The sequence below is a fragment of the Neofelis nebulosa genome, chromosome 10, assembly GCF_028018385.1.
Source record: "Neofelis nebulosa isolate mNeoNeb1 chromosome 10, mNeoNeb1.pri, whole genome shotgun sequence".
NCBI classification, from domain to species: Eukaryota; Metazoa; Chordata; class Mammalia; order Carnivora; family Felidae; genus Neofelis; species Neofelis nebulosa.
In genome coordinates this window covers 97,584,084-97,597,228 of record NC_080791.1, presented here as the reverse complement: position 1 = coordinate 97,597,228, position 13,145 = coordinate 97,584,084, and the positions used below count along the sequence as shown (strand labels likewise).

The 13,145-nt window shown below is 54.4% G+C and overlaps 1 protein-coding gene across 1 annotated transcript in view; it reads left to right on the top strand.

The window, feature by feature from the left end:
• SYT13 (synaptotagmin 13) overlaps positions 1 to 11,743 on the top strand; it is a 39,193-nt gene extending 27,450 nt beyond the window's left edge. Inside the window, exons 2-6 of the mRNA XM_058688749.1 lie at positions 342 to 567; positions 2,784 to 2,918; positions 4,301 to 4,602; positions 9,553 to 9,682; positions 11,399 to 11,743. Of these exons, the coding sequence (XP_058544732.1) occupies positions 342 to 567; positions 2,784 to 2,918; positions 4,301 to 4,602; positions 9,553 to 9,682; positions 11,399 to 11,703 (1,098 nt within the window). The 3' untranslated portion in view covers positions 11,704 to 11,743. The remainder of the gene's footprint in view (positions 1 to 341; positions 568 to 2,783; positions 2,919 to 4,300; positions 4,603 to 9,552; positions 9,683 to 11,398) is intronic.
• The last annotated feature ends 1,402 nt before the right edge of the window (positions 11,744 to 13,145 follow it).

Here is a 13,145-nt window from a genome sequence, read left to right as displayed (position 1 = left end):
TGGGCCAGTGCTTGTAGGTCTCTTGAAGAGGGGGGAGGGGCGGTGAGAGAACAAGAAGCAGGTGGCACAGGTGATGGGCCCGAATAACCCCAGGGGACACAGCAGAAGACCACTGGGCAGGGGGAGGAAGGGGGTGGATGAACAGGGCCCAGATGCCATCGCAACCACGGTGTTGTGGATTCTGGATTTTGGCTGCTTGGGTGGTGCCTCTCTGAGCATAAAGGGACCCCAGCCCTCCCTCTGCCTCCCGTGAAAGGCCGGGTCATGGCTTCTCCTTTCTGTGGGTAGAAAACAGGCGGGAGGTCTTCTCGTGGACTAATCAGAGTGACGTGTGTTTGCAGTTCAATGTTAAAAAGTCCACGGAGCCCGTCCAGCCCCGAGCCCTCCTCAAGTTGCCAGACATCTACGGACCCAGGCCGGCTGTGACAGCCCCGGAGGTCATCAACTATGCGGACTATACCCTGAGGACCACGGAGGAACCTGCTGCACCTGCCAGCCCCCAGGCCCCGAATGACAGCCGCCTCAAGAGGCAGGTCACAGAGGAACTGTTCATCCTTCCTCAGAATGGTAGGGGTCTCCTGCCCCTTGTTCTTCCAGGGGCAGTACTCAGGGGGGCTCACGGCGTCTCATGGCCAGCCCTAGCATTTGACGCTGGGCAAGCACGGGGGCACAGGGCCTGGGAATTACAGTCCTTTATTCCTGCGGACCTATTGCTACCCGGCTTCTCTCTGAGGCCTCCAGCTTCCGACTGGGGAGTGGAGAGTCCTTTTCAACTCACGTCGAGGGGCCATGATTGAATCTTGGGCTTCCAGAGTCCCGGGGCCAATTCTCTGCCCTTCTACGTACTCCTCGTGGGGCCTTGGTCATGTGGCTAACCTCTCTGGGCCTCAGTTTCCTCGTACCTGAAACGGGATTCTACTGTTGTCTTCCCGGGAGGGCTGTTGCAAAGTGTAAATAAAATAATGCATATAAAGTGCTTAGCCCAGGGCGTGGCAGCAAAGGTGTAACCAAAGCGTGTTGTTATTATTGTTGTTTCTATCCTGCTTCTCATCAGCGTCCACTTCGAGATGCAGCAACCTTTTGGGGTACAGGGCTGTGCTGGACGCTGGGGCAGATACGCGAAGCAGGCACACCCCCTACCCCAAAGAGCATGCAGGCTCTTTGACAATAAGGAGGCAAGAAACACGTCCAAGAGAACGGATTCTTGTGTGGTCTGGGGTTTTATTTGTGTGGTCGGAGAGGCAGACAGTACAAGGGGAGGCAGCGTAACTGGCTCTGACGTTGACCCCAATTTTTACGCATCTCCTGGCCTGGGTCCAACTGGAGCGCATGCTGGCCGGTGAGCCGGTGCCCCCGCCCCCCACCCAGAACCACAGCGATTAGCCTGGCGTTTCTTCAAGAACAATTTGCAAGGTGCCTGTGGCAGGAACGCATCTGCCCAGCTCTTAGCCCCGCGTTTTAAAAAGATGTCAAATAGACCCCCTGAGGACCCGACAGCTTAAGATCCGAGAGTGAGGAAAAGCTTGCACGTGGAGCATTGGGGGTAGTAATCATAATCACAAGAGGGCTCCCCTTTCTCGGGAACCCCAGGTTTCCCAAAGCTCGGGGGGAGCCAGGATTGGATGCTGCCCACCAGGAAGAACAGGGCAGCGTGTCAGAGTCTGGAACTTTAAAGAATTCGGAACACATTAGTTTGTCTTCTCTTTGTCATCGTTTGTCATTGTTCCCCACTCCAGAACGCTGGTTCCATAGACATCTATCAGGAGTTGATTCTTCAGCAAATATTGACCAGAGGCAAGGGAGTGCAGGCGACGAGGATGCCAAATCCATCGGACACTGTTCCCGTGATGCCCAACGTGTCTTGCTCCCACCAGTGTTGATCCTCAGCCCCCCCGGGAGCTCAGAATTCCGTTTCTGGAAGCAGAATCCATTCTTGCATTGCCAAGCCGTGCCAGCTTTGGTCTGGCTTTGATTTGGCTTTGAATTTGAAGGCTGAGGTAGCCTGAGAGAGGAGAGCTGTGGGTGCCAGGCAGGACCCTTCTGGCCCTGACCCTGCTGTGATCATCCCCGGGGCGCCCCTGGGAGCCACCTGAGTCCTGTGTTCACGACGGTCTCGCTTTACGCGTTGCTCACATCCTGGTCAGTCTGTTCCTTACTTAGACGCACCAGAGGAATTTTTCCCCACGCGCAGGAACCCCATAACAAGCCATTTTGGACATTAAATAGGCCTTTACATTTCTACCCTCTAAAGTTGTTCTGAGAATCAAAACTTTTTGAGTTCCAATTTGCTCGAAGTGGAGTCGGCTACAGCTGCTGGATCCTTTAATTCCCGTATTATGTTTGACTACCGAGAATCTTCCAGATGTTTGACTCCTGTTCCAGTGAGGGGCAGAGTGAGCGATATGTGTGGTCTGGTGGGGGGGAACTTCTGAATCATTTAATGCAAGTAACTCTAGGAAGGAGACACTGTTATCATTCCCATTACACAGATGAGGAAACTGAGGTTCGAAGAAGTCAAGTAGCTTGTCCAAGGTCACGTAACTCTTAAGTGGCAGCTCGTGTGTGACACCAAAGGCCATGTCTTGAGCACTGGGCTGTGACGGTCCCTTAACATGTAATCCCAGGACCGCAGGTGTCACCCTGGGGTGGCCACCATGACTCGGCCCCCGGCTAGAGCGCTTTTGGTTTCCATTCGTGGCATGGGTAGCATATGGGAAAGAGAGGATCTAGAAAAACAAGGACCATAGTGCGGGTGGCAGTGACGGCCTTACCTCTCTGGACAGGTGTGGTAGAGGATGTGTGTGTCATGGAGGCCTGGAACCCAGAGAAGGCTGCCAGTTGGAACCAAGCCCCCAAACTTCACTACCGCTTGGACTATGACCGGCAGAAGGCGGAACTGTTCGTGACTCGCCTGGAAGGTATTACTTGTATTTGACTTTCATGGGCTTCCGTGGGTCCGTCTCCCCTGGAGGAGCTGTACAGGAGGAATGGGAGCACCTGAGGCTGGAGGGAGCACTCAGTGCTACTCGGTAAAGAACGGACCGTGAAGTGTGTGTGCGGTGGGGGGGGGGAGGGGGGGCGCGGAATCCACTCCCCTCTCATATAACATTCAAAGTGGAGAATCCTGGTTGGCCTCTTTCTCTTCCAAATGGTGATTCAAACCTCCGATTCAGGCACCAGGTTCCTTCCATCAGGGTCCCCGTTATCCTCTCAGGCCTCCTTGTCATCTGTATCTAGCAAGTGGAGAGAGAGGGAGAAGAGGGAGGGAGCACAACCACCCCTTAAAAGCCATGACCACACAGAACATGCATCACTCCTGCTCAGACCCCATTGGCTGTAACCCAGTCACATGGCCACTGAATGCAAAGGAGCGTGGGAAATGTGGCTTAGCAGGTGCTCAGCAAAAAGAGGAAACCGGGTTTTTGGCGAACAGTTAGCTGTCTCTGCCACAGGTGCCTTTGACATTGAATGGGGCTTTGTGGGGGATAAAGAGGGTGTTCTGAATGGTCAGCAGAATTTCTGTAATCCAAGAACTGGTCCAAGGGGTCAGGATGCCCCTGGTCTCTCTGCCCCAACAATTTTGTCATCAGCAAACAGAGCTAAGACTTTGCAAAGGAGCTGGGGCTGACAATGGGCCATTCTGTGGCTCCCTCTCTCTCTGCCCCTCCCCCACTTGCACTCTGCCTCAAAAATAAGATAAACATTAAAAAAAAATTAAAGGGGCGCCTGGGTGGCGCAGTCGGTTGAGCGTCCGACTTCAGCCAGGTCATGATCTCGCGGTCCGTGAGTTCGAGCCCCGCGTCGGGCTCTGGGCTGATGGCTCTGAGCCTGGAGCTTGTTTCCGATTCTGTGTCTCCCTCTCTCTCTGCCCCTCCCCCGTTCATGCTCTGTCTCTCTCTCTGTCCCAAAAATAAATAAAAAACGTTGAAAAAAAAAATTAAAAAATTAAAAATTACAGTATCAGAGCATAAAAGCCCTCAGCCGTTTGCGGGCCCCGGCATCTTGGGGAAACCTCAGAGTCATGAGGTGGGAAGGGCTCTGGGAAGCAGCCAGTCACGTCCCTGTTCTCCAGGGGAAGACCAGCGTGTGCTGACATTGGCCACCTCGGAGGGTCTCCCATTGCTGAGTGTCTTACTGAAAGGCGATTCCGCAAAGCCAAGGTGGTCAGCCCTGGGGCTTTCGTACCCCTGAGGTCATGGCCATTAAGCTGGATGCGGCAGCTCCAAGCAGGCCTGTGTTTCTCCTCTACCCTTGTCCTTGAGAAAGTCCCACGTCTGTGTTGCTATCTCCTTGGCTGCAGCTGTGACCAGTGGCCACGATGGAGGCTGTGACTGCTATGTCCAAGGCAGCGTGGCCAACAGGACGGGCACCGCAGAGGCCCAGACGGCCCTGAAGAAGCGGCAGCTGCACACCATGTGGGAGGAAGGCCTGGCGCTCCCCCTGGCGGAGGAGGAGCTCCCCACAGCCACCCTGCTGCTGACCCTGCGGACCTGCGACCGCTTCTCCCGCCACAGCGTGGTCGGGGAGCTCCGCCTGGGCCTGGACGGGGTGTCTGTGCCTCTGGGGGCCGCCCAGTGGGGTGAGCTGAAGACTTCAGTTAAGGTAGGGTGACCTCGCACCAGGAAAGTTGAAGCCTGTTAGGGGAGCATGCAGCGGCAGGACTGGGCCAGGGCTCGCGAAACAAGCGTCACGGATGCGGGTGCGTGTGTGCGAGAACTCTCGGTGTCGTGAACAGGGTGGAGGGCTGGAGCGGACTCAGCCCAGGCTATGGAATTTCTGGAGTCTGGTTTTGCTTCTAGCTTGCCATGTAAGGTCCCCCTGCCATCATGGAAAACATGGAAAATTATGTGTGATTTGGCTTTGATGCTGGGGGAGGGGGGAGAGTAAGTGGGGGAGGAGCAGAGGGGGGGGGAGAGAGAGAGAATCCTAAGCAGGCTCCACACCCAGCGTGGAGCCCGACATGGGACTCGATCTCATGACCGTGAGATCGTGACCTGAGCTGAAATCAGGAGGCAGATGCTCAACCAACTGAGCCCTCCAGGCGCCCCAGTAATGGCCCCATTTATATTCACGTATATTCCCTGTGTCCCTGCTGTGTGCCAGGCACTGCTGGGGAGATGAGCACCGTGTGGAATCCTTCTGCCCAGAACTTACAGGCCAGAGGCATAAATTGGAGCAGACGAGTGACATTGACAAGGACAACGATGATATTGGACATGCATTGAATCCTAAGACATGGAAGAAAGGCCTAACCTAACTCTGATGGAGAGTTCTAGAAGGCCTGGTGCGAAATGGCGTCTGTACTGGGATTTGGAGGATGGACTGGGCTAGGGACAGCCCCAGAGCCCGGTGCTCTCTGTTGTCACCAGCCCTGGCATGGTTCTCCCCAGCCCTCTGCTGTCAGGGGAGCCGAGGGTGTGAGAGGAACGTCTGCTGAAAGGCTGCACTGCTCAGAGAGGGGTCTCTTGGAGAGCAAGCCATCGATCCTCCCAGGTCAGGGCAGCGAGGGGTCGGAGACATCAGGGCTGTAGGACGGTGTGTGATTATTTAGGCTCTGGCGTCAAGGCCTTATCCAAGGGCTTCCACAGTGGAGCCTAGAGAGAACCTTCTAGAAGACCAGTCTCAACCTGCTGGCCGGCTCCTTCTCGGGGAGACTGGGTGGCCTACAGAGTCCTAAGTATTTACTACCTGACTTTACAGAAGATGTTTGCTGACTCCCATGCTAGAGTGATAAAATACTAAAAAAGCATATTCATTTGGGGGTACTTATCTATCAGCTGCTGTGCTTGGAACTCTACCCCAGTTCTTTCCCGGAGCAGCCTGGTAAAGGTGACACTGTGACCTGCAAGGGTCACCCAGCTGGGACATTGCAAGCGGGACCTCGGGACTGGGTTGGTCTGGCTACGAGTCCTGTGCGGTCCCCTCACCACCATGCCACGTAAATGCCGTCTGAGTGCCCGATGGCGTATGAGGCTCCATCAGCCTAGAGCCTTCCTTGACGGACGCCTTCAGTCCCCACCTGCCTTCCTTTTTGCTATAATCTCTTCCTTGCCTTATTTTTCTTTCTTTCCCAGCCTCAGAAAATGGACAAAAATTTGCAGCCACTCTCAGCTGGAACCAGGCTGTTCTGAAGCACAGTCTCTAATTAGCGCATGGTTTGGGATTTGTGCGGAATCACAGCCCGGGGGGCCTGGGAAGAAGATCGCACACTTTGGTTTATTCGGCTGGTAGAGCAGCTTTCTCTGGAGGTGGAGGGGCTCCCCTAGGGCTTTGGAGACTTTGGTGCTGCCAGGGCCGAGGGAGCCTATCTCTCTGGAAGTCTCAGACCTTCTATCCTTCCCCCTAGAAGAGCAAGACACGTTCGTTCATCCCACAAACACCCTGCCAGGTTTCCAGCCTGTGCCAGGCACAGCGCCAGGAGCTGGGGACACAGCAGAAATTAGCACCGGGCCCTGCCCTCACAGTGCACGCATTCTAATCCTCATCATGCTCAGAGGGGCCACTGTGCCTCAAGGACACTCTCACATCCTCGTGGCCCCCTGGCCTGCTTCCACACACGTGAGCAATGACCGCAGTATGCCGTCCGACCTAGGAGCTGGCGCCCCGCGGCAGGTGAGGGTGGCCCTCGCCCCAGCTCGAGGGCGTGGGCTGACGTGAACAAGGTGGGCAGAGCCTTCAGTGGCTGCTTCGCTCCTCTGTGGGCTAGAACGGGTTAACGGAGGGGCCAGCCAGTTCTTGCCGGAAGATATTCAGCCCGAATGTGGTGTGTGCGTCATCAGGGATCATAGAGCAACCCACTCCGAGGGCATCTCGAATGATTCGCTGAGAGCCCAAGAGAAAGATGGGGGGCAGGGTGTGGGTGAAGAAGGTTATTTTTGTCAGCAGGTACTTGGAGCAGCAGAGTTGAGCTGGCAGGTGCTGCTAAAATTGTCTGGCTGGGGTGCAGCCGGCTGGGCGCATCCAGGGCCTTGGCACCCTATACAAAGGTGATGAGCCCTTCGTGGGCTGATGGGACCAAGCTCCTCTTGCCTGGTCCAAGGGGAGCAGGATGTTTAAGCCGGATCATCCTGTGGCTACAGCACAGGTCACCCATGGGCCTCCAAGAAGCAGCCTTGAATCGGGAGGCTGTGGTCCACCCTAGTCTGTTGCTGCCCCTCTGGGTGCCCGGACAAGTCCCTGGGCCCGGCTCCTTCACTGTGGAACAAGAGGTCTGAAGAGCCCTGGCTTAGGACCTGGTCTTCGGTATCAGACCAGACCTCAGTTTTGCTACTTCTCTTACTTTGGCTACATGACCTCAAGTGGGGACGTGCTCTCTGAAGCATCAAGATCTTATGCTTAAAATGGGGACAAGATTCGCCTGGGTGGCTCAGTCGGTCGAGCGTCCGACTTCGGCTCAGGTCACGATCTCACAGTTTGTGGGTTCGAGCCCCGCGTCGGGCTCTGTGCTGACAGCTCGGAGCCTGGAGCCTGCTTCGGATTCTGTGTCTCCCTGTCTCTCTGCCCCTCCCCCGCTCATGCTCTGTCTCTCTCTGTCTCTCAAAAATGAATAAATGTTAAAAAAAAATTTTTTTTTAAATGGAGACAAGATTGGTATCTCTAGGATTGTTGTCAAGATTCAGTAGGACGAAAAAAAAAAAAAAAAAATTAAAAAAAAAAAAAAAAAAAAAAAAAAAAAAAAAGATTCAGTAGGACGTCTCACCCTTCTTTCTCACTGTGAGAAATAAATCCACCGACCCAATCAGAGGAGGGACACCGAAACTCAGAGTACAGTGGAGTGAGGCTTTAATCAACGTTCTTGCAAGAGCGGGTGTCTGAGGGACAGGCACACCCCGGGGCAGTTACAGCAGACAATTTATCTCCTAGCGTGAAGTCCCGCCCCTGGTTCCTCATTGGCTGAGGACTACAGAGGTTACAGCCTCACTCAGACGATGTCTATGCCCATGTAAGGCAAAAATCAGTCTCACTGGAACAGAGGTACATTCCCTGAGGTGACGCAGAGACTTTCAGTCCCTCCTCCCTTTGTTCTTTGGCACACGCTCATCACACAGCCCGCGAAAATAAGCCCGAGAAACGGAGAGGGGAAGAAGAACCAGGAAGTGAAGTGTCTAAGCGTTTGGGGCTCCACTGTGGGGGGCTGGGGTTCATACATATTTCCAATAGGTTGTAAACCTACTGTTAAGGAGACAGCACAGCTTTCATCTGGCATTTCTGAAAATGAAGCCTCTCTCTTACTTCTTGCACTCGCAAATAGTTGACGGTGTGTCAACCGTAGGCCGGGTCCCGGGAGCCGCTTTACGGACCTTGCCTCCTAGTGGGATAGATAACGTAATCGCGCCTCGCCCGTAGTAAGTGTTTAATCAGTCTTCGCTGCGGTTACTCATGTCATTGCCAACGTTCCTGGCAGCTCCCGAATCATTCTGTCATGTGACTGGTTACTTAGGGCTGGTGGAATCGATGCAGTCACGTCAAAGACATTTTTCCTGGAGGAAAGGGGTGACGGGGGCAGAGGGCCCAGCCAGCCTCCTCCAGCCTCACTCCCAAAGCCCAAACTGTCTCCTCTTCATCCAGAAACAATATGCCTGCTTCACAATCTCAAAAAGTGGTGGCTGTCCTTCCTGGATGACCGGGGGCGATAACCACAGCCCACGGTTCCCATTCCACCGATGAGGAAACGGAGGTGTGGGGAGTGAAATGATGGACCGGAGGGCACCCAGCTAGTAAATGGTGCTCAGCCCCGGATGGTCTGATGCTGGAGTCTGTCACGCCACCTTTCGACCGTGGCACGCGTCTGTCTGCCTCCTGTGGGGGCCTTTTTTGGGTCATTTTTGTCCCTCAGTCGATTTGTTGAAATTCCAAACAGGTTCTTGGAGGAATTTCAGCGGAGACACTCTGTAGAGCCACAGGCAGAGGAAAGGCGTGCTGGCTGTTTGACAGGGGGCGTCAGCACCTCCTGCAAAGCGAGGTTATTGCCGGAGGTCTCTGGTGGCCCTCCTAACGTCGCATGCCCGGCTTTTTTGTTGACACAGTTGGCCGTTCTGTTGACCAGGCAAGGCCCTGCTCCGCATTCGTACATCATATTATTGACTCTCAGCCCTCCAGGGGCTGGAAGGAATTATCTTTTCAAACAGAGTAAGGAATCGCAACTCCCCACTGCCGCAGGAACCTGACCGGTCGAGGCAGCGGTTCTCAAACTGTGTCCCCGAGAACCCTAGTGTTCTATAAAGATACCCAAGAGCTTGTGGGGGATGGTGAGGGCTGAGAAGGGGTCCCGACCCTCTGCTCCTGCCACATCCTAAGAGGCATCTCTTTGATGTGTTTTAGAAGTTGGGTTTGAACATATGATAATTTGGAAAATCACAATTTGCGGCAACTGAAAAATTCTTATTGAGGCACACGCGGCTTAGAATTCCTCGGTGCCCTCCTCCCTCTGTAAGAAAGCAGCCTTGATGGGTACGTGGTTTCTAGGATGCCTGCTGGATACAGGTCCAGTGTGACCCCAGGCTGAGCATTTAGTGGATGGGTTCCCCTCCTGTATCCTCTCTTCTGTTTCAGGAACCATCTGCGGGGACTGGAGAGGTCCTTCTATCCATCAGCTATCTCCCAGCTGCCAACCGCCTCCTGGTCGTGCTCATTAAGGCCAAGAACCTCCACTCCAACCAGCCCAAGGCGCTCCTGGGGAAGGGTGAGTGAGAACACACTCCCTTCTTTAAATTCGTATCTGTTTACTCCTGGGCCGATCCCTCCATCGGGCCCAGGTGTGAGCTGCCTGGAGCTTCCTACCTTGCAGATCCATCATGAGAGGAACCAGTCTTACCCATGGGTCAGAGGAAGCCAAGGATAGGACCGTAGCCACGGACTGGAGCATCTGGGCTAAGAAGAAACTTAGCTTAGCCTATCACCCACACCCAGCTGGACTCACCTCACCAACTGGTGTCCGGAAGGCTAGGTCCTCCTGTCTCAGCTGGCCGCCACCATGTGCCCCACGCACCCCCCCCCCAAAGCCTCTTCTCTCTTCTCAGTCTTTGTCAACCTGCCACCCCCACACCAGCTGAGTGTGGATGCTGGCAGAGGGTGTGTGGGTGCCTGGGCTGAGGCGGCCTGAAGCTTCGGGCATCTGTGCCCCATATACCCAAATAAGCATCTCTTCAACATTCTGGAAGCCTCAGGTTTTGCTTCTGGATACCCCAGCACAGACCCCGAGTCTGGGGACTGAAACGGGCTCTCTTGTCAGGGCCGGAAACGTAGCAGTATGCTGCTTGGACCCAGAGCCAAGTGCTCATAGCAGGGGATAAATAAATAGATATTTATAGCAGGACACAAACTGAGAATTGCCACCGCATTCATTACCTTTGAGCAAACTATTTGGGGCAAAAGAAATCAGAACTGGTTTTGCCGACAGATTCCTGAGCCAAAGGCCAGAGTTCGGTGTTTCCTCTCCTCCCCTCCAGACAATTCTTTGCCTCCTACTCTTTTTTTATTTGTATTTATTTATTTATTTATTTATTTATTTATTTTACAGCTCCTGTCAGGACAATTACAGCACAACACTTTGTCTCTCAAATCTATCGGCTGAAATAACAAACTAGCCCCCCGGGGATGATAATTATAGCAATAAATACCGAGTAACAATTATTCTCACATTAGCTTTGGGAACCTTGACAAATGAAAACATCATCCGGGTCCTGAGCCTTGTGATGTTCCGTGAGAGCTTGTCCAGTGACCTGTGCCACTGTCTTGGGGGACAGCTCCATCGGTGCAGTGCCCCTGGGGGGCCAAGGCAGTGTGCCCTCGTCCTCCACGTGAAGCCGGGGCCCTCAAGTGAAATTTATAAAACAACGGAGAAGACCTTCTATCTTCATAATCAGCCAGAACGCTCGCGTGGACAGACCAATGGGGTGAAGCCATGGGGGTGGCTTAGTTTTTCTGGTCCGAGTTTAAAAATCAAGCTGAGCCATTATCCTGGGCCTGGTTTGACGTGGGACCTGAAGACGCGTGGAAGGGCTCAGGGCAGGTGGTGGTTCTCGCTTGGCCCAAGCCTGGGCCACCAGATGACCACCCTGGATGTACTATGCTATTGGGTGCTTTCCACACCACAGCCTAAGTTCTGTACACCCTAAGTTCTAAGTTTCCACACCCTAAGTTCCACACCCACAGCCTAAGTTCTGTGGAGGCAGGAACCTCTGCCGTATGCCCCGGTCTAGTGCCACACGGGGGCCATTTAACAATTGAATGAGCGCAGGGCCCGGTGAGAGCGGGGTGTGCCCAGAGGGAGCCTCGATGCACATCTTGAGCCGGAGACCCCGTCTCTCCAGCCCCGAGGGGGAGCCTCATCCTGGGCCCGCTACCCGCCCCCCCCCCCCCCCACCAGCTTACCCTTCTGTCTCTCTCTTTCCCCCAGATGTCTCTGTCAAGGTCACCTTAAAGCACCAGGCTCAGAAGCTGAAGAAGAAGCAGACCAAACGGGCCAAGCACAAGATCAACCCCGTGTGGAACGAGATGATCATGTTCGAGCTGCCGGATGGCCTGTTGCAGGCCTCCAGCGTGGAGCTGGAGGTGCTGGGCCAGGACGAGGAGGGGCAGAGCTGCGCGCTTGGCTGCTGCAGCCTGGGCCTGCACGCCTCGGGCTCCGAGCGCAGCCACTGGGAGGAAATGCTCAAAAACCCCCGGAGGCAGATCGCCATGTGGCACCAGCTGCGTCTGTAGCCAGCTGCCTGGGCTCCTCCCTTGTCGGGCACAGCCCCGCCCCTCTCTTCTTACACCCTCATTTCTAAAACATGAGCGAGGCAGGGCCGGGGGTGGACACGGGACATTTGGGTCCCCCTGAGGAATGCGTTTGGCTCCTCTGTGCTGTTGAAGAGACGCCTGTCAAATACAGCCCACGGGCAGGTTTGGCCGGTGGGGGGTCCGGCCGGATGCAGAGAAAGCTTAAGGTGGGGAATAACGTGCGGCAGAATGTGGCTCTTTGAAAAGAGGCGTTTCAAAAATGATGGAGGAAATAAAGTATCCTGGATCAACTCGGAGAATCAGGGATTGTCGGGGTGGGATGAGATCGGCATTAAATCACGCCCCCCGGCCCGGTCGCGGCAGGAACCCAGCAGTTCTCAAACCTTAGTGTGTAAAGAGTCACCAGCACATTCCCCGGGGCCCACCCGTGGACATTCCAAGTCCATCTTCCCGGCCGAAACCCAGGCACCTGCATTTTTAACCGGCACCGACGGGTTTTGATGCCGAGGTTGGAGCACCGCATTTGGAGCAATCCCTTCTACAGCATTCCGGACAGGTTTTTCGCAGTCCTTGTCGGGGCTGCAGTCCCCAGGGGCAGCCAGTTCCACTGTAGGACATCTCAACGGGCAGTGTGAAATGTGGGAGGCCTCTCCGTTTCTTTCATTTGACTATTTTAATGCTTAATATTTTCATCTGTGCCCTTCAGATCCTGTTCTGGGGCTGAATTCTGTGCTTTTTGTTCAATAACTCCCCATCGTTTTATCTCAAACTCGGTTCACGTTATACTTGGGGACATCTTCCGTGACGAGCCTGTTCGTCACGAGGCACTAGTTGTCACATCCACCGACATCACCCAAGTGACCCTCTGAGACCGATGCATCTCTCAGCATGCCAGCCCTTCCAGGAGGAATTCGGGGGGGGGGGGGGAGGGGCGGGGGCACTTATTAACTTAGTCTATTATGTCTGGCTCCGTAGATGTGGAGAAGGAAGGTAACTTGAAAGAGGAGAGAGAGTCTTTTGAGAGTGTGCCTCCCTTCCTGAATTTTCAGGGCCTGTCGCTTGAATCAGTAAGTAACCAGCAGCCTGGGTTTCAAATCCCTACCTTCTTATTCCAAATAGCTGTCCGCATCGTCAGTTAAAGGATGCATCTTGCCGAGGGGGTGGGATATTTGCCCGTGAACCAGGATCCCTGGGTTCCGTGGTTGGCCATCTGTAAAACAGGACCAGCAACACGGCCGTTCTGTATCTGTGAATGAGGTAGTAGATGAAGTAGTGCTCCGAAGCCGTCGGCATTCTCTGGCCAAAAAAACAAACTCTCAGGCCACCCCACAGATCATCTTTATGCTTCAAGATGGCAGCTGACGCTGACTGGCAAGCGCCAGAACCATCCCAGGCACTTCCAGAACCATGGATCCTGCAGC